At 46.0% G+C, this 23,761-nt stretch overlaps 1 protein-coding gene and 1 long non-coding RNA gene across 2 annotated transcripts in view; one reads left to right on the top strand and one right to left on the bottom strand.

The window, feature by feature from the left end:
- Positions 1-11,003: 11,003 nt before the first annotated feature.
- On the bottom strand, positions 11,004-15,280 carry LOC127682103 (uncharacterized). Its single transcript, XR_007977350.1, has 3 exons — positions 15,038-15,280; positions 13,790-13,994; positions 11,004-11,112 (listed from the first exon to the last, which is right to left on the bottom strand). It is a non-coding gene; the product is annotated as an uncharacterized LOC127682103 (long non-coding RNA).
- Positions 15,281-15,491: 211 nt separating this feature from the next.
- Cnn3 (calponin 3) overlaps positions 15,492-23,761 on the top strand; it is a 31,284-nt gene continuing 23,014 nt past the window's right edge. Inside the window, exon 1 of the mRNA XM_052179331.1 lies at positions 15,492-15,800. Within this exon, the coding sequence (XP_052035291.1) occupies positions 15,744-15,800 (57 nt within the window). The 5' untranslated portion in view covers positions 15,492-15,743. The remainder of the gene's footprint in view (positions 15,801-23,761) is intronic.

Genomic DNA, 23,761 nt, shown 5'->3' with positions numbered 1-23,761 from the left:
ACAGTCCAAGGCTGGAGTCATGTGAGAATTCTGAGCAGCCATGAGAAAATTCCAAGAAAACAAGAGTCTTGTGACCTCAGTTTCTTCAAAACACAGAACTGTTCATGGAATGTGTTTGTGTGCTCTTCCCAGGTGTAGCAGATAAGAGTGAGTTTACTTCAGCTGTTATTCATGTGTTAAGCAGTGCCTTTATGGAAAAACCTGATTTTTTCCATGTGTGCCTTGTCCTTGTGATTGTACATCTTATTCAGGTGACTCTTCTTAACCCTAAGAGTATAAATTGTCTGATGCTCTGAATAAAGTTGACTTTAGTCCACCTCTTTTTAGGCTCCACTCTCCCAGGTTCATGCCACCTTGAGCAGTAAACACACATGCATGTGTGTACAGAGAGAGGTAAGGGGGTACTTCTTCATACAAAGGCACCAATCCTATTCAAGAGCTCTACCTTTGTGACCAGTCACCTCTCAAGGATGCCACCTACTTGTACTTTTACCTCATGATTTTGGATTTGGGGGACACTAGGGGCAGTCCATAGCAGACAAAGTACAATGAACTGCAGATGCTCATCTCTCTCGGGGCCACCTTTCATATATAGAAGGAACATAACCACAGGGTTATGTAAGATTCGGAGGGAAAAAGATATACGAAATGTTCCATAAACAGTAAATGCTGTGTCTTAGCTTCATTAAAATTAAGCCTCTAGGTAGCTTCTTCCTATATTCCTACACCAGGGAGGCTGAGGAGAGAGGGTTGTTGTAAATTTAAGGCCACAATGGGCTATAGAAAAAGACTCTGTCTTTAAAAACAAACAAAAAAATTAAAACTCTAATTAAATAATTAATATTCTTTCAAGGGCACATGCTTATTGCATATTGCCAGGAAGAAGGGACTCTCTGAGTGAAATAATTTAGTAGTACCACAACTAATCATTCTCCTGGGTTTGGACTAAATAAGTACAACTCTAAAAAGGCAGTTACCGGGGAAAAGTTTTTCTTCTTTTTCCTATCTCCATATTTGCCTCCCTTTCCCCCTCCCCTGTTCTTATTCTCTCTCTCTCCCTTCCCACCCTCCCTCTCTCTCTCCCCCCCCCTCTCTCTCTCTCTGTGTGTGTGTGTATGTGTGTGTGTATGTGGGTGAGTGTGTGTGTGTGTATGTGTATACATGTCCTGGCCCATGCATGCATGGAAGTCAGGAGACAACTTGTGTAGGAATCAGTTCTCTCCAGGGAATCAAAACCAACTGTCAATCCTGGGAGCACATATCTTTCCAGTCTGAGCCATCTATCTCCCCAGCCCTTAGAGAGAATTCTTATCACTGACACATCCTCTCTGCCTCATCCTCCACTACTTTCTGCTCCTTCTCTTTGTTTAGTATTTTTACCACAAATGAAAACAAATTAGTCTCTAAATTTAAGAACCACATAGTCTGGTGAAAAAGAGCCACTAGTCAGTTGTGATGCATTGGGTTCTAGGATGTTGTCTTGTTAGGATTTTATTGTTGTGAAAAGACATCATGACCAAGTCAAGTCTTATAAGAACAACATTTAGTTGGGGCTGGCTTATAGGTTCAGAGGTTCAGTCCATTATCATCAAGGTGGGAACATGGCAGCATCCAGGCAGGCATGGTGCAGGAGGAGCTGAGAGTTCTACATCTTCATCTGAAAGCTGCTAGAAGACTGGCTTCCAGGCAGCTAGGTTGAGGCTCTTAAAGCCCACACCCACAGTGACAAACCTACTCCAACAAGGCCACACCTACTCCAACAGGCCACACCCTCTAATAGTGCCACTCCTTGGGTCAAGCATATACAAACCATAACAGGTTTGTTAAAAACTAAGTCATAGAATCAGGTATGATGGCGCATACCTTTGATCCCAGCCTGTGGGAAGCCAGCCTGGTCTACATAATGAATTCCAGGCCAGTCAGGGCTATATAGAGACCCTGTCTCAAACAAACAAAAAACTAAGTCATGAAAAGTATCTTAATTAGGGTCTAATTGCTGTGAAGAGACACCATGGCCATGACCACTGCAACTCTTAAACAGGAAAACATTTACTTAGAGCTGACCTACAGTTCAGAGGTTTAGTTCATATTCACCATGGTGGGAAGATATGTGGCATCACCCAGGCACATGGTGCTGGAGTGGTACCGGAGAGGTCTACATCTGGAGCCACAGGCAGCAGGAAGAGAATGTGGGCCATTAGGTCAGGCTTGAGCATCTGAAACCTCAAAGCCCACCCTCAGTGACACACTTCCTCCAGCAAGGCCACACCTCCAGTAATGCCACTCCCTGTGAGTCTGGGGGCGGGGTGGGGTGGGGTGGGGGGATGGGGGGGCATTTTCATTCAGACCACCACAGGAAGTTAGCAGCAGCTCTGCAAGGATATGAGCACATGGGGTCAGGAAAGGCTTCCTGGAGAAGATGATGAGATAAGGCTGGTGAGAGAAAGGAACACAGGAGAACAAGAGAGAGGCCTCCAGACACAGATGTGTTGCTTGGTGACTGAAAGCAGACCGCTGGAATATAGGTTAGGAACACCCACACAGGAGCACCTGCAAAGCTCAGAGGCCCGTTTATTTCAGGCTGCCAATGAGATAGCCCTTGAGAAGAGAGCTTTGTAGAGTTGTCTGATGGGTCACACCAGGAATGCCAGCACTCAGGGGACTCGGGCAAGAGGATAGCTGTAAATTTGAGGCCTGTCATACCTATACAAGGTCCTGTCTCAAAAACAAAGAGGGTGTCTTAAGTGCTCAGATGTTTGGAGCTGTCCTCAAAGCACAGTTGAGTCCCCCACTAGAAGAACAAGACAGTGCAGTTGTCCTTACGCAATGTAGCTTTGGTTAGATGCAAGATGTGAAAATAGGCCTCTTGTGGTTCAGTTGGTAGAGTATTTGCCTAACATGTACAAAACCTTAGGTTTAATCCTGGTAGCATCTAATAGTCAGAAGGTAGAGGCAGTATAAGAAGTTCAGGTCCATCCTTAGCTACATAGCAAGGTGGAGGCCAGCCTTGGGTACAAGAGATCCTGTCTCAAGAGAAAGAATAATGCCTCTTGAGTTTCATAAATAAGTTTGAATAATGTGAGAGCTGGACTCTAGAGAATAATCGATGCTCAGTAAGGTAAGCCAGGCTTTTCAAGGCCCGGATTTTGTCTTGCTTATAAGCTGACTTCTCAGAGTCCAGGACAGAACCTGACACACAGAAGACACTCAGTGGTTATTTGTTGAATGAGAGGTGAACTAGATGAAAAGATGTATATAATGACGGGCAGCGATGGCACACACTTTTAATCCCAGTACTTGGGAGGCAGAGGCAAGCGGATTTATGAGTTCAAGGCCAGACTGGTCTACAGAGTGAGTTCCAGGATAGCCAGGGCTACACAGAGAAACCCTGTCTCGAAAAAAAAAAAAAAAAAACATAAAAAAGAAAGAAGGAAGGAAAACTACATTTTATTATTTTGTAGAAAATGTGATTTTTTTTTCTCTTGACACCAGTCAATGTTTTCTGTTTTTTTTTGTTTTGTTTTGTTTTGTTTTGTTTTTCTGTTTTGCTTTTTGAGCCAATTCTTGATAAACATTTTTAAGTAAGGTAAGAATCACAGGGCAGAGGTTGACAGAGTGGCCTGGAGGGTGGAGGCGCACAGCTGTGGGCTGTTATGCAGATGAGTTATTTGACCTCTGTAGACTTTGGTTCTTAAAAGCCAGTGTGACAATTAAACTGCTCCATTATTTCCAGTTGTGAGTCTCCCAGGTCTGTGGTGTTACAGGGAAGTAGAACTTTGAGGGGGCACTACCTAGGGGGAGGAAGGTCACTGGAGACCCTGAGACCTTAAGCCTCTTTCTCTCTCTCCTTTGCCATGGTGAAGTTGGTGACCAGCTTTGGCTCCACCATGTGTTCCTGGCTCTGAAATAACCGCTCGCCACAGCAATGGACCACCTGACCATGACAGATTTAAATCTCTGAAAACATGAACCAAGACAAACCTTCCCTCCTTGTCAACTGATTTTCTTCCAGTATTTTGTTATCGTGATGGAAAACTAGGAAGAAGACTATTAATTTTTCCCAGATACTCTTTTTAAATTAAAGTTTTAATGTTACCCCTTGAAGACTGCTTTTCCACTTACATAACTGTTCAAAAGTCTAGTTAATATACAACTTAGAAAATTGTTGTCCCTTTCAGACGTGAGCCAAAAATACTGTTGCAATCTGGGCCAACCCTAAAAGATGAACAAAGGTCGACAAACAGTCCTCTTAAAAAATACACACATCTTTTTTTTCTTTTCTTTTCTTTCTTTCTTTCTTTTTTTTCTGAGACAGGGTTCTTTGTGTAGCTGTCCTGGAACTCACTCTGTAGACCAGGCTGGCTTTGAAATCAGAAATCCACCTGCCTCTGCCTCCCAAATGCGGGGATTACAGGCGTGCGCCACCACTGCCCAGTTCCGTCATGCTTTTCACAGTGTCTTGCTATGTTATGTTGCCTAGGCTAGTTTTGCTTTGATCCCTGAGTTCAAATGATCCTCCTGCATCAGCCTCCCAAGTTCTGAAACTATGCACCACCATGCCCAAACACTACTTGGACTTCCCCTTGCTCTGACAGCTCATGGTTTCTGCCATCATGACAGAATCCACTAGACCGGGTAGTCTATAAGCAGTAAGCGATGATCTCTCACTGTTCTGGAGGTTGGGAGTCTGCGGCTCAGTACTGCACAGGGCCACTGTGTGTCTTGGCTTTGTACCCTCACATTGCACAGGACTGAGAGCAGAAGGGGCCAGTTGTCCTCTAAGTCTCTTTTATAAGATCCTTCATCTCATCCAAGGGAGGGGCTCTCAGACCCCTGCCAGTCCGATCTCCTGACGCTGTCACATTGCAGAGCGAGTTGTGCCCTTTGAAATCAGAAATCCACCTGCCTCTGCCTCCCAAGCACTCTTGGTGAGACAGCCAAACCAGACAATTCAGAAATGCATTTCAACAGCTGAAAGGGATTTTTTTTTTATGGTGGGGGTGGAGGATGGGGTAGTATCTGGAATATTGCCTGTAAATCATACCCATACACTCTTCTAGCTAAGAGCTATAAGCAAAAAGTATATTCATAAAGAAATTTATTTGAAAACTAATTTTTTTGGGGGGGGATTTTAGGTGAGTCAAAAAAAATTTTTTTAAATCTATGATCACAATCCAAACAATTTAAAGTGCAAAGTTGGAGAAAGAAGTGGAAACGAAAATGGAAGCCAGTTCTGAGCACACAAAAGGGAGTGGAAAAATTCTTTCCTATTATGCTGACCGCATTCCTCTCCTAAAACATAAGCTCGCAGCTGAACCAGGGTTATAACATAATAGGCGGGATTTCATCCAGGGCGGCTGGACAATGGGCCCACCTACCTCTTCTTTCCAGCCCTGGGGTTGAATGTAGGCCTTCCTGCCTGCTATGCCCACGCTCTGCCGCTGAGCTGCAAACTCAACCCTCTTGTCTTTTCCATTGAAAACCAGATATAATGAGCTTGCTTAGGCTGCCCTCGCCCTTGCCCTCTAGTTCAGGCAGGCTGTGAACTTGGGATTCTGCTGCCTCAGCCTCCCAAGCAGCCGAAACTACAGGCCCCAGTCACTCTCCTCACCTACCTACTTAATTTCAGTTTGGGGCCGAGTTACCAGATACACCACTCAAGACTCCGTTTTAAAAATCACCTTAATGCCTAACTAATTCGGGTTTATTTTGATCCTTCTTTAATTCAGAAAAACACACAGAAGAGTTTTTTTTGGTGTTTTGCTTTTTTTTTTAACCCTTTGGACCTCTTGTCTTTCCCCTCCCCCTCCCCCCTGACTTCCTTTGGTGATGAACAGCAGCATTGTAAACTGAATAAACCCTTTCCTCTCCAACTTGCTTCTTGGTCATGATGTTTGTATAGAGTATATATACTCTGTCTCAAAAATAAGAGAGAAAGGGGGGAGGGGCAGTATGTTCTTTAACTGGAAGTTTTGGAGACTAAAAACACAAAATCATGCAGCTCCTAGTGAGGGACCCTGGAGTGGTGTGTCACACAGCAGATGGCATCATGACAAGAACAAGGAGAAGCCACCTATTGAGACGGGGAGTCAGAAGCAGGGAGGGACCAAACTTTCTCCTCTTCTAATAACCCATTTTTGTGAGAACTAACTAAAGCCTCAAGACATCTGTGCCAATCCTCTCCGAGGGCCATGCACTAATGACTTAACCACGTCCCACTAGGCCTCTCTGTGTGTGCATGCGTGTTTGTGTGTGTGGTCATATGTATGCAGTGTGTGGAAGGTCAGAAGTGAACCTTAGGCGTCACCTCTGTCGCTTTGGTTGATGGGCTGACCCCTTCACCTCCCCAGAACTAGGATTGCAAGTGTCCACCACGGCCCTGGCTTTTTTATGTTGGTTTTGGAGATGGTCCTTATGCTCTTCCAGTTAGCACTTAACCTACCTAAGCCTTCTTAGGGGTTTTACTAACTTAACACCACCACACTAGAGCAAGCCTCTGGTACATGGACTTCGGGAGCACACCCTCCATCCATCCAAACCGTATTATTACCCCTTTAAGGCCAAAAAATACATTGGCCTCATATTTATTTTATGAATTCATCAATATACATTCATGTACACTGTAGCTGTAAAGATGGCTGTGAGTCATCATGGGGTTGCTGGGAATTAAACTTTAGGACCTATGTTCGCTATTATTATTATTATTATTATTTACTATAAGATTTAATTATTATTATATGTAAGTACACTGTAGCTGTCTTCAGACACACCAGAAGAGGGGGTCAGACATCTCGTTACGGATGTTTGTGGGCCACCAAGTGGTTGCTGGGATTTGAACTCAGGACCTCGGGAAGAGCAGTCTGTGCTCTTAACTGCTGAGCCATCTCTCCAGCACTCTTCACAACTTCAAAACCTTCTTGCTCTGATGGTTGCCGACTCTCTTACAATACCCCCCCCCCCCAAGCCTCCAGCTTTTCTTCTTTCCTTCTCTCCTTTTCCTCATTTCAAGCTCCGCCTCTCCCAGGAATGTACCACTGATTTATCTTCTCAATAATCACTTCTCCATGTGAAAAAGCAATCTTCCCCAGACTGCCCTCCTTTAAGCGCACACCCAGGCCTTTTACATGGTTGTTTTGCTGTGTTCCTAGTAGTACTGGACTTGGTTCTAGATCCTGCTATGCCTGATAGTAGTTGACTCTATTGTATATCCTGCCGTGTCCTAGATTGGAAGCCACAGAAGATCTCACCTGTCTCTTTTCCCAAGTATTCCTGGAGCCTAAAAATATCTGGCAACAGGGTCGGCACTCAACAAACAATAGCTGAGGGCTAGTGAGATGGCTCAGCGGTTAAGAGCACCGACTGTTCTTCTGGAGGTCATGAGTTCAAATCTCAGCAACCACATGGTGGCTCACAACCATCCCTAAGGAGAAACAAATAAAGAACCTATGGGGTAGGGGGTAGGGGCGAACAGGGCCAGAGTGAGCCAGGTGAAGTAAAACACAAAAAAACAAAAAACAAATACCAAACCATAGCTAAATTGAATGATAGAGATTTGTCAGATAATAGGACCCTCTGTAATCTGGGTTCTGTTATCTGCTTGTTTTATGCTCATTTATTAAATATGAAAAGGTATTTTGGAGCACAGATATAGCCAAGAGGTAGAGCAAGCACTTGCCTAACAAGGGTAAGACCCGGGTTTCAATCCCAAGCACTATCAAAAAATTAAAACACAATTTAAAAAATATATATGTATTTCACCAGGGCTTGAGGTAGAGACAGGAGGATCAGGAATTTGAGGTCATCCTCAGCTACGCAGTCTACTCTGGTCTGCATGAGACCTTGACTCAGATTCAGAGAAACAACAGTAACTCTTAAGAGTGTGTCTGAGTGCAGACAACTTCATGACTCAGGCAGTACTGGACCCTAAGCAGTTGCACCTCCAAACGTTTGTAAGCTGTTTGCAGAAACAAGGCAAAAGAAGCATCCATGTCATTGCTTAAACCAAAAGTCCTACTAAGAGCTTACTTAGCTGGTGGTTTCTGATTGGTTAAGCTGAACTTTCCTTGCACTACTGATGAAGTCTCATTTTAACAACGGACCTCCCAATTCATTATTGTAGCTGTTGCCTTGCTGAGAGGTACACCACACCGGGACCTTTGCACATGCTAGGCAGCACGCCTACCACAGAGTCTGGCTCCTAGTCCCCAAGTCATTATTCTTGCAAGATAAATATTCAATAGTGGTTGCCTTGTGGGAAATATCAGGGCGATATGGGGTTGAGCAGAATGGTTCCTGCCCCCTTGAAATTTATAATCTAATGGGAAGGAGAACAGAAAATTGGGTTGGGCTTCCTATATGAATGCTTTAAATATCATTGAAGCAATCTGAGCATCTTCATTACAAAAAGGAAACTGAATTGCATTCAAGAGTACAAATGCATGTGTGTGTGTGTGTGTGTGTGTGTGTGTTGCTGATGCACCTAAACAAAATTATTCTAAGTTGCCCAGCAACTTTGAACAGACCAGGAGCTTCCCTGCCTCAGTGGTAAAGGAGCTGTGTTTCAGAAAGGTGTTCTGGCTTTCATATTCAGAGTAAACAAGTTTACAAAGGAATTAAACAGCATTAGTATTCTGATCCCTTCTTAAATCAAATTATCTAAGGCTTTGGTAAACCATAATGAGGACTGGAATGTGGCCCTGGAATGCGGGCCATTTCTTTACTTCATCCCTTTGTTCAGAGAATCTCCACTGAATAAGCTGCCTGTCATAGTTACCTTCGCTTGTCTCCTCTACATATCTGGACATTTGGAACCTTAATGGAGGCTTTGCCTCCCCTGGATTGGCCAGTGGGAACCATTGTCTGACGCATTTTCTTGGTTGTTACATGGAAGAGGGCCCAGCCCACAGTGGGCTGTGCCATTCCTGTGCACGCAGTCCTCCCGTTACACAAGGCAAGTAACTGAGCAAGCCAGAACCAGCAAGTCAGTAAGAGCAGTCTTCCATGGTGTGTGCTTCAGTCTCTACCTCCAGAGTCTTCTCTAGAGCTCCTGCCCTGACTTCCTTTGATGATAAAGTTACCCAGAAATATAAGATGAAATAAGCCCTTTATGACAGCAATAGGCAAACTGCCCCATCACTCACCATTGAGCCTGGCTAGCAGATCAAATACAATAGCACAATGGCTGTGTTCAAGTTACATGCTAACAGCCCTAATGTGCAAGGACTATAGTGATGGTGGCAGTTTCGCTATGCCAAAGAGGAGATGGAAAGTGCTTTTTTTCAAAAAGTTGTTATTGATGTCTTTAACTGTGTGTGTGTGCTCATGTGTAAGTGCAGGTGTCATATCCCCAAGCTGAAGTTACAGATGGTTGTGAACTTCCTGAAGCAGGTGCTGCTGGGTCAAACTCAGGTCCTCTGCAAGAGCGGTATGCATCCTTAACCACTGAGCCATCTTCAGTGCCTAGCAGGTTCTCCCTTTAAGTATAAATGATGCATCACCACAAAGCGGGGTGACTACGGCACAGTACAGGGCAGGGCAGACAATGTTCATAAACAACACCGCTGTACTGTGTTCTCATCGGTTATTACTCTCTTGCTGTACGTAATGTCTAACTCAAACTTCACCATCGCAATCTACCTAGAAGAAAAACAGTGGACTTTATTTAGGGTTCAGTACTATGCTGGGTTGTTGGCGCCTCCGAGGGTCTTGGAATCTGTTTGAGGTGGGTTAGGTAGTTGGTTATACCAACAGAATCAATCACCTCAAGTAAGGGGGGGAACATTCCCCAGTGGGGGCATAAAAGAGAAGTGTCTTCCAGAGTGATGTCAGTCACACTTGTATGCTCTGATCTCAGCATTTGGGAGGCTGAGGCAGACCAACTTCATTTTGAGAGTCTACAGAGTGAAGATCTGTTTCGGTTTTTTGTATGTTTTGTTTTTTTTGAGACAGGGTTTCTCTGTGTAGCCCTGGCTGTCCTAAAACTCACTCTGTAGACCAGGCTGGCCTTGAACTCAGAAATCAGCCTGCCTCTGCCTCCCATTGTGCGCCACCACCCAGCGAAGATCTATTTTGAAACAATAACTTCCTCCAAATCAACAAAACACCTGTCCACTCCACCCTAACAGACACAAAAGGGATTTAATAGAGCTTCCGGGTACAGGTTCCTATGGAATGGGGGGCCTAGAACAGGGCTGGAAACCCTGTGTCCATTTTCCATATCTCACCTGGCTGCTCATCTTTCAGGAAAACCAACTATACATGAAGTTGAACCTTGTACAAAGTGGGTATTTTAAATCTTCAACACTAGGGAGGTTGAGACAGGAGGATATATGTGAGTTAGAGGTCAACCTGGAAAACACAGCAATATCTCATACCAAAAATAAATAAAAACAAAATTTTAAAAATGAAAAACTAGAGCAGAGGTGAATGATGCACTGTCCCCTGAGCTCTGGTCTCTGGTGCATTGCTCTGTCTGTCTGTCCAACTCCCCATAGGAGGCCCGCGGGGCCGAAGGCACATTCAGGTCCATCTGGGGCACAGGCAGCAGAGGTGGGCAGTGTGCTGCTCCCTGAACTCCAGTGTCAGGCTCACAGCTCCGCCTGCCTCCCTGAGGAGTCCTGCCAGCATCAGGAGCATCCAGCCAACACCGGGGACAAACAGATGGCTAAAGGCCAACATAAGAACACAATGAACATGAAGCAGGGCGGTGTGGCACCACCAGAGCCCAGCTACCCTACTACAGCAAGTCCTGGACATCCTAACACAGCCAAAGCACAAAAATGATCTTAAATCCAATCTTATCAAGATGATAGAGGCCTTTTTAAAAAAAAGATTTATGTATTTATTTTATGTATATGAGTACACCGTAGCTGTACAGATGGTTGTGAGCCATCATGTGGTTGCTAGGAATTGAACTCAGGACCTCCGCTCGCTCCAGCCCAAAGATTTATTTATTGTTATATGTAAGTACACTGTAGCTGTCTTCAGACACACCAGAAGAAGGTGTCAGATTTCATTACGGATGGTTGTGAGCCACCATGTGGTTGCTGGGATTTGAACTCAGGACCTTCGGACGAGAGTCACTGCTCTTAACCTCTGAGTCATTTCACCAGCCTAAGGTTTTTAAAGAGGAAATGAATTAATCCCTTAAAAGAAATACAGGAAAATACAATCAAACAGGTGAAGGAAATGAATAAAACTGTCCAAGACCTGAAAATAGAAATAGAGCAGTAAAAAAAAACACAATCCTGGAGATGGAAAACCTGGTAACGAGAACAGGAACTACAGATACAAGCATCACCAACAGAATACAGGAGTTACAAGAGAGAATCTCAGGCATAAAAGATACAATTGAAAACAAGCAATACAGTGTTCAAAGACAATGTTAAATCTAAAAAAATTCCTGACACAAAACATCCAAGAAAATTGAGACACTATGAAAAAGACCAAACCTAAAAATAATAGAAAGAGAAAGTCTCTCAGCTCAAGGGCTCAGAAAACATTTTCAACAAAATCACAGAAGAAAACTTCCCTAACCTAAAGAAAGAGGTCATACTAATACAGGAAGCCTAAAGAACACCAAATAGATTGGACCAGGAAAAAAAAAGTCCTCTGTCACATAATAATCAAAACACTAATTGTACAAAACAAAGAAAGAAAATAAAAAGATATAGGGGGGAAGGCCAAGTCACATATAAAGGCAGACCTATCAGAATTGCATCTGACTTCTCAACAGAGATTCTAAAAGCCCGAAGGGCCTGGGCAGATGTCTGGCAGACTCTAAAAGACCACAGATGTCAGTCTAGATTACTATACCCAGCAAAAGTTTTAATCCCTATAGAGAAAATAAGATATTCCACAACAAAACAAAATTTAAACAGTGCAAATCCAGCCCTACAGAAGATACTAAAAGAAAATTGCAACTCAAGGAAGCTAACTACACCCGGGAAAACACAGGAAATAAATAATTTTACATTAGCAAAACCCAAAGAAGGGAAACACACACACACAACCTCCAACAACATCAAAATAACAGGAATTAACAACCATTGGTCATTAATATCTCTCAGCATCAATGGATTCAATTCCCCAACTAAAAGACACAGGCTAACGGAATGGATGTGAAAACAGGATCCACCATTCTGCTGCATACAAGACACACACTTTAGCAACAAAGATAGATCTTAACTCAGAGCAAAGGGCTGGGAAAAGGTTTCCCAAGCAAACAAACTCAAGAATCAAGCTGGAGTAGCCATTCTAATATCTAATAAAATAGACATTCAACCAAAATTAATCAAAATAGATGGGGAGGGACACTTTAGACTCTTTAAAGGAAAAAAATTCACCAAGGTGACATCTCAATTCTGAACATCTCTGTCCCAAGTGCAAGTGTATCCACATTCCTAAAAGAAACGATACTAAAGCTTAAATCACACATTAAACCCCACACATTAATAATGGGAGACTTCAAAACTCTACTCTCACCAATGGACAGGTCATCAAGACAGAAACTAAACAGAGAAAGGATGAAGTCAACAGGTGTTAGGAATCAAATGTACCTAACAGATATCTATAGGACATTTCACCAAAGCACCAAAGAATACACCTTCTTCTTAGCATCTCATGGAATCTTCTCTTAAAATTGATCGTATAGTCAGTCATAAAACAAGCCTCAACAGATACAAGAAAACTGAAAAAAGAGCCTGCATCTTATCAGCTCGCCGTGGATTAAAACTGGATTTCAACAACAACAGACACAGAAAGCCTGCAAATTCATAGAAACTGAACAACTCTTTACTCAATGACCTCCGTGTCAGAGAAGAAATAAAGAAATCAAAGGCTTTCTAGAACAAAATGAAAATGAAGGCACAGCATACCCAAACTTATGGGACACAATGAAAACAATGCTAAGAGGAAAATTCATAGCACTACGTGCCTTCATAAAGAAATTGGAGAGATCTCATTCTAGCCATGTAAAAGCACAACGAAAGCTCTAGAACAAAAAGAAACAAACACACCCAAGAGGAGCAGAAGGCAGGAAACAGTCAAACTCAGGGTTGGAATCAGTGAGAAACAAAGAGAAAACAGAGAATCAATGAAAACTAGCGCTAATTCTTTGAGAAACTCAACAAGACAGACAAACTCCGTCCAGACTAACTAAAAGGCAGAGAGAAAGTATCCAAATCAACAAAATCAGACATGAAAGGGGAAACATAACACCAGACACTGAGGAAGTCCTCACTAGGTTTTTTACTTCAAATGGCTGTACTCCACAAAATTGGAAAATCTAAATAAAATGGACAATTTTTTTGATAAATACCACTTACCAAAGTTACAAGATTAGGTTAAAAAATTTAAATAGTCCTATACCCCTAAGGAAATAGAAGCAATCAGTAAGTCTCACAACAACCCTAATCCTACCCTAACCCTAAGCCTGCAGTGAGTGTGTACTGACAGAGCCCGCTAGGACCAGCAGTACTTGTGTTAGTGGCAGTGCCCAGAACATCATGTACTTTGGAGAGGATAATGGATGTCTAAAGGAACAGAGCAAATGTTAATGTTTGAAGCCACACAGGGGACAGGAGCATTAAGTAAATTCCCATAGTTGTGACTGCTGCCACTATCAATTGACAGTATCATCTCACATCACAAACCTTTGAAACTCTGTAGTCCAACGACAACCTGTTAAGCACTAGAAACCATGCCTTTGATGACAGAACTGAATAAATCCCCAAGCATTCTACCAAGTATGATTTAGGAGAGTCAAGTGGCATTGACCATGATTCCTTACCCACTGTGGCCAAACAGAGGCCCTGAGGTTTGGGCTTCTGAAGGAGAGCTGGGGTTGAGGGTTGTAATTTCGACTTCATATCTGGCTCAAGTATTGGTTCTAAAAAGTGGGTTTGGTCTTGTGGCTGACAGAGAGCCACTATCACCAGACTGGAAAAACAGCCCCAACGGCTTGTGGCATCGTACTGGGCAGCTGCATCATCTTTCTGTGGAAAGAATGCCCTAATTATTCTAAGTACCTTCAGAATCGATCGGTAAATCATTGGGAGTCATTTCACGTTTCTGCCTATTTGACTTGTTAACTGGTCTTTCACATTGTACCCTATAGTGTCGATGAAAAATTCTTTCAGCTAACAGAAATTCTGTGCCTTTTTCTTTTCTCTGTAGCTCAGACAGACCTCCAGTTCAAATGCACAGCAATCCTCTTTGTGCTGGGATAGAAAGCTTGGGACACTATGCCTGCCACACTCTCTCAGTTCTATCCCTGAAAGGTTCAACTTGGGCTATCCAGGCTTCTCTTTTCCTGTAGGCAGTCGTCCCTGGTTCTGTAGTCTCTTCTGGAATGTCAGCCGTATTTGGGAAACATAAACCAACATACTGACACCCAGAGGACTGAAACCTGTCCTAGGTGTGCCCCAAGACACCAAGGCAAGCAAGCGGTGACCCTCTGGAGGCAGTGATCACTATCATATTAGGAATCTCTGAATTGCAGCCGTCAAGCCACTAAAGCAGATATGAAGTCTACCGAGTAAGTTTTGGGAAAGTGAATGAGTTAACCTTTTCAAAGACACAGAGCCCAGTGTAGTGCCAGGAACACAGGCAGGGGACAATGTTCTGTTCTCACCTTTCCTCCTCTATCAGTTTGCCTTTGAGATCAGAAGGAAAGGGACAGAAAGAATACAGAGCGCTGATTCAAAGAGATTCCTGATTAAAAAACAAACAAAAGCAGGTAGACTTCTCAGTCAACGCAGTCCTCTAATGAAAAAACAAACGAACCACCTGTACTTTTGGGCTGGCTGAACCTCTGGTGAAGACGCTTGCAGAGAGCAACTGGTGTGAAACCCGAAGGACCTGAAAAGCTGCCGCCCTCCCCCCCACCCCCGCCCCAACCAGGCTCTGCCACAGCACTTTCCCAATTTCTTTCGCTCTGCATTCAAACTTTAGTCAGAATGAGTAGGATTTTGGCAAAGAGCGTTGACCAAGGCAGAGGTCAGAACCACAGGTACGGCAGCTGCGTGGGGAGGGAGACCTGGCAGGTGTCCACGCAGGCCTCCCCCGGCCTGGCACGTGGGCTCGGAGGCTGCTCCCGGGGTTTCCAGCGCAACACCTGGGCGCGCTGTAGTCCGGGAGGAGTGGCCGGTCAGCGGCGGGCCAGCTCGGGGAGCTTCCTGTGCCCTCCACCGTTGGAGCGCCACGGATGCCTGGGAGTTGATGAGAACCAAGGAGGCTGGGAAGCCCCTAGGCGCCGGGGCGGGGCGGCCGCAGCCGCTGACCAGCCGGGAGGAGGGGCGCCGAGGTCCTCGGTGGCGTGAGGGCGGGGCCGGGGGCTGGGACCCGCGGGAGGGAGCGCCGCGCCCGACGCGCTGCCATTGGCCGGGAAGCCCTGGAGCAGGCGAGGGGAGGAGGCGGCGCTCCATTGGTCGGACTCGCCGGCCAATCCCTGGAGGCCCGGGGGGACCAGGCTGGGGGTAGAGCGTGCGGAGCCGCGGAGCGGACAGCGAGCGGGGGAGCCGGTCCCACTCCAGAGCGATCCGGAGCCTCCGCGGGACTCGAGTGCGAACGAATCCCGAAGCATCACCCGCGCCCGTCTGCCGCGTTCCGGCTTCTCCGGCGCCGCGCAGGGGAGCGAGCTCGTGCATCACCCGCGCGGCCGCCGCTGGGGCTAAAAGCAGGGACACCGAGGGTGACTGATCCCCAGAGTCTGAGCGCAGCCCCTTCCCGTCGTCCGAACAGCCATGACCCACTTCAACAAGGGCCCTTCCTACGGGCTCTCTGCCGAGGTCAAGAACAAGGTACGCGCGCGGGCGGGCTGGGGGTCTGCCGCGGCGGTGGGAGGGCTGCGAGCCGCCGCGGAGAGACGTCGAGGCTGCGGGAGAGAGAGAGAGAGAGAGAGATTCTCCCCGGCTCGCGGAGCCGGATCGCACGCGCTGGTCCTGGCTTTGTTCCCGCGCCGCGGCCCGGGCGGGCGGTGGGTTCCCGGACGCCTGGAGTCCTGCAGCGCCGCGGGGCCCGCTCGAAGGCTGTAAGGTGCGCCCCTCCGGGAAGGGGGCGCTCCTGAGTGGCCTGTGTCCCTTAGGCGGGGCCCTGCCTCGCGGCTGGGTCTCCGGGAGTTGCCGCCCCCGCCATCCGCCTGGGCCGGGGTTGCCTTGGGACCCTGCGTCTCCTCCCATCCCATCCTGGCCCCCTCCTCCCACAAGCGAAGTTGGGCGGTTACGTGGCCAAACCGGGCCCCTCATTGTTCCTTTCCTCCTCCTCCATGGGAGAGTGTCCCGCCGACCCCTGGGACCCGCGGGCGGAAAGGGAGTCCGTCGGTGGTGCCTTGATGCAACCGCCAGTGGTGTGGAAACCTAGACAAAGCCTGAGCGCGCAGCCTGCGAGCCGGATCAGCTGTAGATGGGAGACTTAGAAATGCAATCCTGAGAAGTTTGCAGCGCGTTGAATTGTCACGATATCTCAGCAGGGTCGCTTTTGTTCCGGGTTTATTTGCCGTAGCGGGTTGCAATTTTGGAGTGATTGGAATCTGGCTACGTTGCTTTGCCGTGTACTCATCTCAAGAATGCATCAGGGTTTATCTTTCAGACTTCTGGCCTGGGAAAGAGATGAGAGGCGTCCCCCTCCCCAAATCCTCTCCTTCCTTCCTCCCTGCCTGCATTCCAAGTCCATGACATCAGGGGTTTCGGGGAGTGGGGGTGACCAGCCAATCGGCGTGGAACTGAGCACAGACCGCTCATTGTCTCCCTTTTGCTGTTCCGGCCAAAGCGCCACAAAGGAGGGCTGCTGTGGTTTAATTCCCATTAACCTCCCGGGAGCCGAAACATGTCAGGATTGTCACCACGCTGTCCCACCTCCGGTAGAATACTTTGGCATCATCAGGGCTACGAACACCCCTGGAATTGCGGGTGTCTGGGGTGTGAAGGGAATTACATAGAAGCAATAAAGTGCACGGTTGTCAGACCCAAGCGAGAGTGGTTTATTTTTTCCTGATGTATCTAGCGCACTCCTTTGTATTTCATCTAGAAGATTCTAAACAGTCTGTGAAGCAAGGGGCTAATCTTATTCAGTGTTCAAAAATTGTAATCTTTGGGGGTGGGTTTTAACATTTGTATGTATAAAAGTTTTTCTAAAGAGGCAGAAAAGTTTGTTTGGACGACCGCACTCATCAACTGAAAACTTGCAAATAGCGGTCCCTCCAAGTTTATAGCCCTAGCTTTAGGAAGTCGAGGGCGTTGGCGTGTGAGAACTGGTTGGTTTGTGTGCATGGGTGCCGCTGGCGCAAGATTTGCAATTCCCTTTGGGATTCTGGCGCCCTCTGAGTCTCTTTAAGACCTTTGCATTGTAAATGAGGGACTGGTGACTTTGGCAGCCCTACAAGTGACTTGACTTTTCCAGGTTCTCCGTATCCAAGTTGGCTTTCTTTTTTGCTGACCGGAGTAATAGCTTTCTCCCCTTGTAGTTCTCATTGAGCCAACTCCAGGAAATGCAGAGACTCAGGCTGGATCACTGTTACTGTAAGAGTTGGAAACAGTAAATCCTCAGGGTTTTTTGTTTTTTTTTTTTAAAGAAACTTTGGAATGTTGTAAAGGCTGTAGGGGTTAAATGCCAAGCCCATTTAAAAGAACAAAATAAAACAAAACATCCCCATTTGTTAATGTAGGCCTGTCACCTGGGACCCTTTCTTAAAAATCCTTTTGATCTCTCCAGAAGAGGTGCTCTGTGAGGTGGGGAACCACTGGGATTCCAGCCTCCTTTTCTGGTCTGGGTGTGACGGGCCCAAGGTCTCTGAAGAAACTTGGAGTATTCTAAGAATTTCAACAAGCAGTGCCTTAGTTAAGCACTTAGATCTGTTCAACCTCAGGACCTGCTGTCGCCCCTGCCCATCCCCTCCCTATTTCTGTCATCCACCTGTTAGTACTTGACATTGTAAAATTATTCCTGTAATGATATTTATCATCTGTTCTGGGCTCTGAAACCAAATCTGCATGCTTGACTGAGATGCTGGATTTTGGCCAAGGATGTCAGACTGTTGGACAGAAAGGAGCAGACATACGGAAACACGAATTTGACAGCGCATCTTTACAGTCACACCTGCTTTTTTTATGTATAATTTATGACTTGATTAAACATCAGAATTTTGTTTTATCATTTTGTATGTTTTGTACCATGGGCCTACATACAGTGCCTATCTATGAAGGCCAGAAGAGGTCTTTGCATCCCCTAGAACTAGAGTTGATTTAAACCACCAGGTCGGTCCTGGGGGGTCTAATGCAGGTTCTTTGCAAGGGCCACCCATATTCTTAAGCATTTGACTGTAGCTCCAGTCCTCTTAATTTTGTTTCTTTTTTCTTTCTTTTTTCTTTTTTTTTAAAGACTTATTTATTTATTTATTATATGTAAGTACACTGTAGCTGTCTTCAGACACTCCAGAAGAGGGAGTCAGATCTCGTTATGAATGTTTGTGAGCCGCCTTGTGGTTGCTGGGATTTGACCTCAGGACCTTTGGAAGAGCAGTCAGTGCTCTTAACTGCTGAGCCAACTCTCCAGCCCTAATTTTGTTTCTTTAAAATATCATTTAAGTCTTGAGGTAGTGTGGAGTGAAGAGTTCAGCAGATGTAAATTCCAGGTCCCCCTTGGCCGGTTCCTGATTCCGACGACATGGGCTGTCTGTCAGAGTCTCGATTAACCAAATGGAAGGAAATATTATCCTTTAAATACTTTGTCGTGGAGGACTGTCTGCTTCTATTGTTCAGTGACTGTCTTGTGAGTGTCAACTTAGTCAGAGGTGCTCATTGGCTTTTTCTTTCTTGAGTTGTCTGTTTGCCCTCTTAAGTAGTCACTGAATCGCAAAGCATTGAGTTCAGTAATGGATTGCAGTCCACTAATGGATTGAAGGAATCTTTGCTCTTAAATACTTACAGTCGGTAAAATCCCTGGGCAATGACTTTGAAAATAGCATTTATCTGGTGAGATGCCAGCACACAGCAGAAACATTCACACTTCTTTAAAATGGGGAGGGGTGGTAGGAAAATATGGAAACCTGGATTAAAAAAACAATAGATTCCTCAGTCTGCCTTGTGAACACGCTGTTTCTGCTTTGCGTTTTTGAGACCGAGTGTCATGGAGTTCAGGCTGATCTTGAATTCAGTTAACAAGAATGATCTTTAACTTGTGTTTTTGCCTCTACCTCCCAGTTGAGAGCCAGGATTACAGGCTCCCGTGCACACGCACATGCACCATAACTGGCCTGTCTTTAAATAACAATAAAAGGGCCAGTGCCAGTGAACTCCATTGAAACCAAATGGGGCCCTGGAAGTAGAAGTGGACTCCTCGGGGAGGGTGGATTCTCTCATAAGAGATACTGTCCCAATTGAACAGGCTCCGTGGGACCGAAAATACAATAAAACCAACTGATTCTCTAAGGAAGGGCAACATTTCCTGAAGGTTGGGTCTAAACAAAATGTTGGAGCCAGCAAAGCTGGCCTGGGGCGGACGTCTCCAACCCTACAGCTCCCAGGGTAGTGGAGGAAGCCAGCTGGGTTGGAAGGGTGTGGTGCCCCCAGTGGTTTTACCTCTGTGTGCTTCTTGGTGGAGGCTGAGGGTTGAGAAAGAATGAGATAGGAACGCGAGATCGGAATGTGTGTCATCCTCTCAGCCTTCTGTTCCCTCTGGAAAGCCTGGTTTCAGCAAACCAGCGACTCGAAGAATCTTCGTGATTACCCAGTAGGATTCCCAAACAGCTAAAAGCTCAGTACTAAACTTTCAAGTCATTTAAAAGCAAGCTCACTGTCACATAGTAAAATGAGGCCTGGGACCCATGACATCCTTGCTTGCAGCTGTCTGTTCTATGCCTTTTGAACAAACAACTGCTTTTCAGGGTGGCCCGGATCAGAGTGTCTCCTAGGTGACTCTAGTATAAATTGTCATGTCTTTAATCCCAGCACCTGAGAGGCAGCAACAGGTGGATTTCTGTGAGTTTGTGGACAGCCATGGCTATGTAGTTGAGACCCTGTCCCCCCCCCCAAAAAAAAAATCAAAAAAGGAAAAGAATGATAATAATAAATAAAAACCACTTAAGTTGGCACATCGGAATCACAGTAAAAAATGTCTAGCTGGGATTAGCTTTTATTCCCTTAAAGTACTGAAGTTAAAGATGAATTTCCCATAAAAAAATTTTGTTATTGGCTATTTCTTTCCATTAGAGATTAATATCTGGATCTTAATTCAGGGATGGATCTTAAGGTCAGTATTAGGTGTTTTTGAGGGATAATATTAGAGTTGCTGTGAAACTAAATAAAATTCTCATTCTAAGAAATGAAAGCTGAGAGGTGGTGGCTCATGCCTTTGATCCCAGGACTCTGAAGGTAGAGACAGGAGGATCACTGAGTTGGAGACTGGTCTGTTGTACAGAGCTAGTTACAGAGCTACGTAGAGAAACCCTATCTTGAAGCAAACAAACAAAACAAAAAATTTTTTTTAAAGGAAACATATCTTGAAAGTTGTAGTAAATATTATCGATTTAATGAATGTATCAGGAATAGATTTTGCTGTCTCTATCAGCTGGAAATCGGCCCCTTTGAGTAGTCTCCCCTGTAAGAGACCTGCTGTTGTACAGGTCTGATGTTTTTGAAGGGCTTAGATGTTTTTGTTTTGTTAGTTTGTTGAGACAGGGTCTGACTATGTAGGCCTGGAACTGGCTGTGTAGACTGGGTTGCCTGGAACTCACCATGATCCCCCTGCCTCTGCCTCTCAAGGCTGGGACTTGGTAAAAAAGTGTGTCCTCATCCTGGCCATCCTTGTTTTGTAAGCATTTGATCTGTGTATATACAGAAAACGTAACCACTTAAATAATTCTATCTTTGTTGCTGATTTGGGGATTATCTCCTAGGGGAACCCTTTCTCGAACTCCCAGTTAGAGGGAAATGTCGGAGGGTCTCTCAGACAGGCCACCTCCAGTGCTGCTTCCCAGAGATGGGACAGTCTGACTATCCTGCCAGGGCAGGGTCCTTGCTACCTGAGGGGACTAGTGGTTGAGGTTTGTCTGCTAGTTTGTGTTTCTTACCCCATCCCCTCATCTTGACCAGACATAAAGAAGGTGCTCTTCGCAAGGATAGGAGAGGCATCTACTCTGGAGCACTTTTCTTTCTTTTGGTTGTTTTTTTTTTTTTCCCCGAGACAGGGTTTCTCTGTGGAGTCCTGGCTGTCCTGGAACTCACTCTGTAGACCAGGCAGGCCTCGAACTCAGAAATCTGCCTGCCTCTGTCTCGCAAGTGCTGGGATTACAGGCGTTCGCCACCACGCCCGGCTTTCTTTATTTTTTATAAAGATTTATTTCATTTATAGGAGTACAGTGTAGCTGTCTTCAGACACACCAGAAGAGGGCATCAGATCCCATTACAGATGGTTGTGAGCCACCACGTGGTTGCTGGGAACTGAACTCAGGACCTCGGGAAGAGCTGTCCATGCTCTTAACCACTGAGCCATCTCTGCAGCCCGGGAACACTTTCTTATCGTGCTTACTGTCCTGTGACCTTTCACAGTCTGGGAACGTCATATTGTCAGCTGCTACCTGTAGTTTTAGATTTCAGAAATAGGCGGAAGAGGGGAAAACATGCCAGAGCTTCCAGTACTAGTGTGTGTGTGTGGGTGGGTGTGGTGTGGGTGGGTGTGGTGTGTGGGTGTGGGTGTGTGGTGGGTGTGTTGCTGGTGTGTTCTCTCTGCAGACCATTCACTGTATTCATAGTTAATATTATTTGTGACTATATATTTCTCTTTTAAAGCACAATTGGATGGTTTTTGGTTTTGTTTCCCTATCATTGTATCCATCTTTACTACCTTTTCAGGGAGAGTTTGTGGCTTGTCCTTACTGTGGGGCAGGCCCACCCCACCCCACCCCGTCCGTCCTTGATTTTAGCCATATACTGTGTGCGTTGGTTCTCTCTGGCTCTAAACTCAGCCATGCATGGACTCTTAACTGTTAAGGCCTGTCTTCTTGTATCCTCAAATTTTTTTGTAAGATTTCTGGGAAGAGAGAGTATGTATATCCAGGTCTTGTGGGGACTCACACTTATGGTAAAATATGTTTTGCAAATTTAATAAATGAGTTTCTGAGCACCGAAAAGCCTCCTGGTTCCCTCATCTCTGGTTCCTGTCAGTGAGTGAACCTGTCGGGGAAGAAGGGGCGCCTGGGTTTGAATCCCATTCTTTAAGACTAGACCTGGACTTTGGGCAAGTGACTTCAGTGTAACCCTGAGCATTACACACACCATTGGTTCAAGAAATCTCTGACCAGGATCACTCTGGTCAAGTGTTCAGAAAAATGCCGGCGGCCTGAAGCTCTCACAGTACAGATGTTGGCCATTTTGCTGACTAGGCAAGCGTTTGATTGGCTGCTGAGGTTCTGGCTTCTGAGCTGGTTTTTGGCTTGTAGATGTTGACACTGTCTCCAAAAGCAGAGCTTTCCTCTGTACCTGAGGCTGCTGGTAGGAAGGGGGCCAAGCCCTGCTGTTTCCCTTTTTTCCGTCAGGAATGTGCTGGGTCCCTGGATCTTTCTCCAGACCTCCTTGTGCCTTCCCCACAGAGGGCCCAGGACCTCTGCTCCTCTGGCCCAATTTTGCCTGTGAGGGAAGGGCAGAGCTTCTCTGTATCTTCCTTCTGAGCAGGAACTGGGGGCTGTAGGGAGTGGGCGTGCCTCTTGGGTGGAGCATCACCAGGGGAAAGGCCTGGGAGCAAGAATGTAGCAAGAAGAGACCCTTTTTCTCTTCCTCTCAGATCTGTCTTTTTAAATCCCAGCTTCCCAGCCCTCCTTGCGCCTTACACCCAGCTCAGCCAGTGTGTGTGTGGGGGGGGGAGGGGGGGGATGAGCCTCACTGCTGTACTTCTCTCCCTCTCTTGCTTCATGTGAGAGGAAATCTGAGAGAAAAAGATAATTAAGACCATGTGTTAAGACCAACAGTAACTCTCTTACTGTTGGCTAATTCAGACATATGATTCTACTTAAGAAGCAACGGCAAGCCAAAGGCCGCAGATCAGCTGGGAGGCTGCCTGCCTCGCATCCACAAAGCCTCGGGTTCAATCGTAGCACTGTGTAAACCCAGCATGGTCACTCGAGCCCGGAATCGTAGCACTTGGGAGGTGTAGGCAGGAAGATCAAGAGTTCAAAGCCATCCTTGGCTGTGTGGTGAGTTTGAGGATAGCTTGAGCCACGTGTGAGACCTTGACTTAAAAAGTGGGTGTGGGGAGATAATTTAGTGATTGCCATGAGGACCCGAGTTTGATCCCCAAAGCCCATGGGAAAAAGGGACAGCTGGAAATGTTAGAATGTGCTTGTAATCCCAGCACCGAGGAGGCAGAGCCAGGCAGATACCTCTGGAGCTAGCTCACTGGCCAGGTCTACTTAGCAAGTCTCAGGGCTGTGAGAGACCCTCTTAAGGGGACAGGGGAGGGTAGGTGGTGTTTGAGGAATGACACCCTGGGGTGTCCTCTGTCTCCCACACATATGTATATTCTCCCAAAGGAAAAGCAACAGCGGTTACTTTACGAATGCCTTCATCATGTGTAGAAATTGTTTGGACGTGGGCCTCATAAGCTTGTTGGAGTCCATGGTCATTAGCAGCAAATCTCTGTCTCTCAGGAGGTTGTGAGGTTGTAGGCCTGGGCATTTCTGTGGGTTTTCCCTCTATTTCTGCAGAGAGCCTGGACACTGTATTAGGAACGAGCCCTTGTGCTGCCCACCAGGGGCCAAATGCACCCAGATAGA

Source organism: Apodemus sylvaticus, chromosome 4 (genome assembly GCF_947179515.1).
Source record: "Apodemus sylvaticus chromosome 4, mApoSyl1.1, whole genome shotgun sequence".
Lineage (NCBI taxonomy): Eukaryota > Metazoa > Chordata > Mammalia > Rodentia > Muridae > Apodemus > Apodemus sylvaticus.
This window is presented reverse-complemented; position numbering and strand designations above follow the sequence as displayed.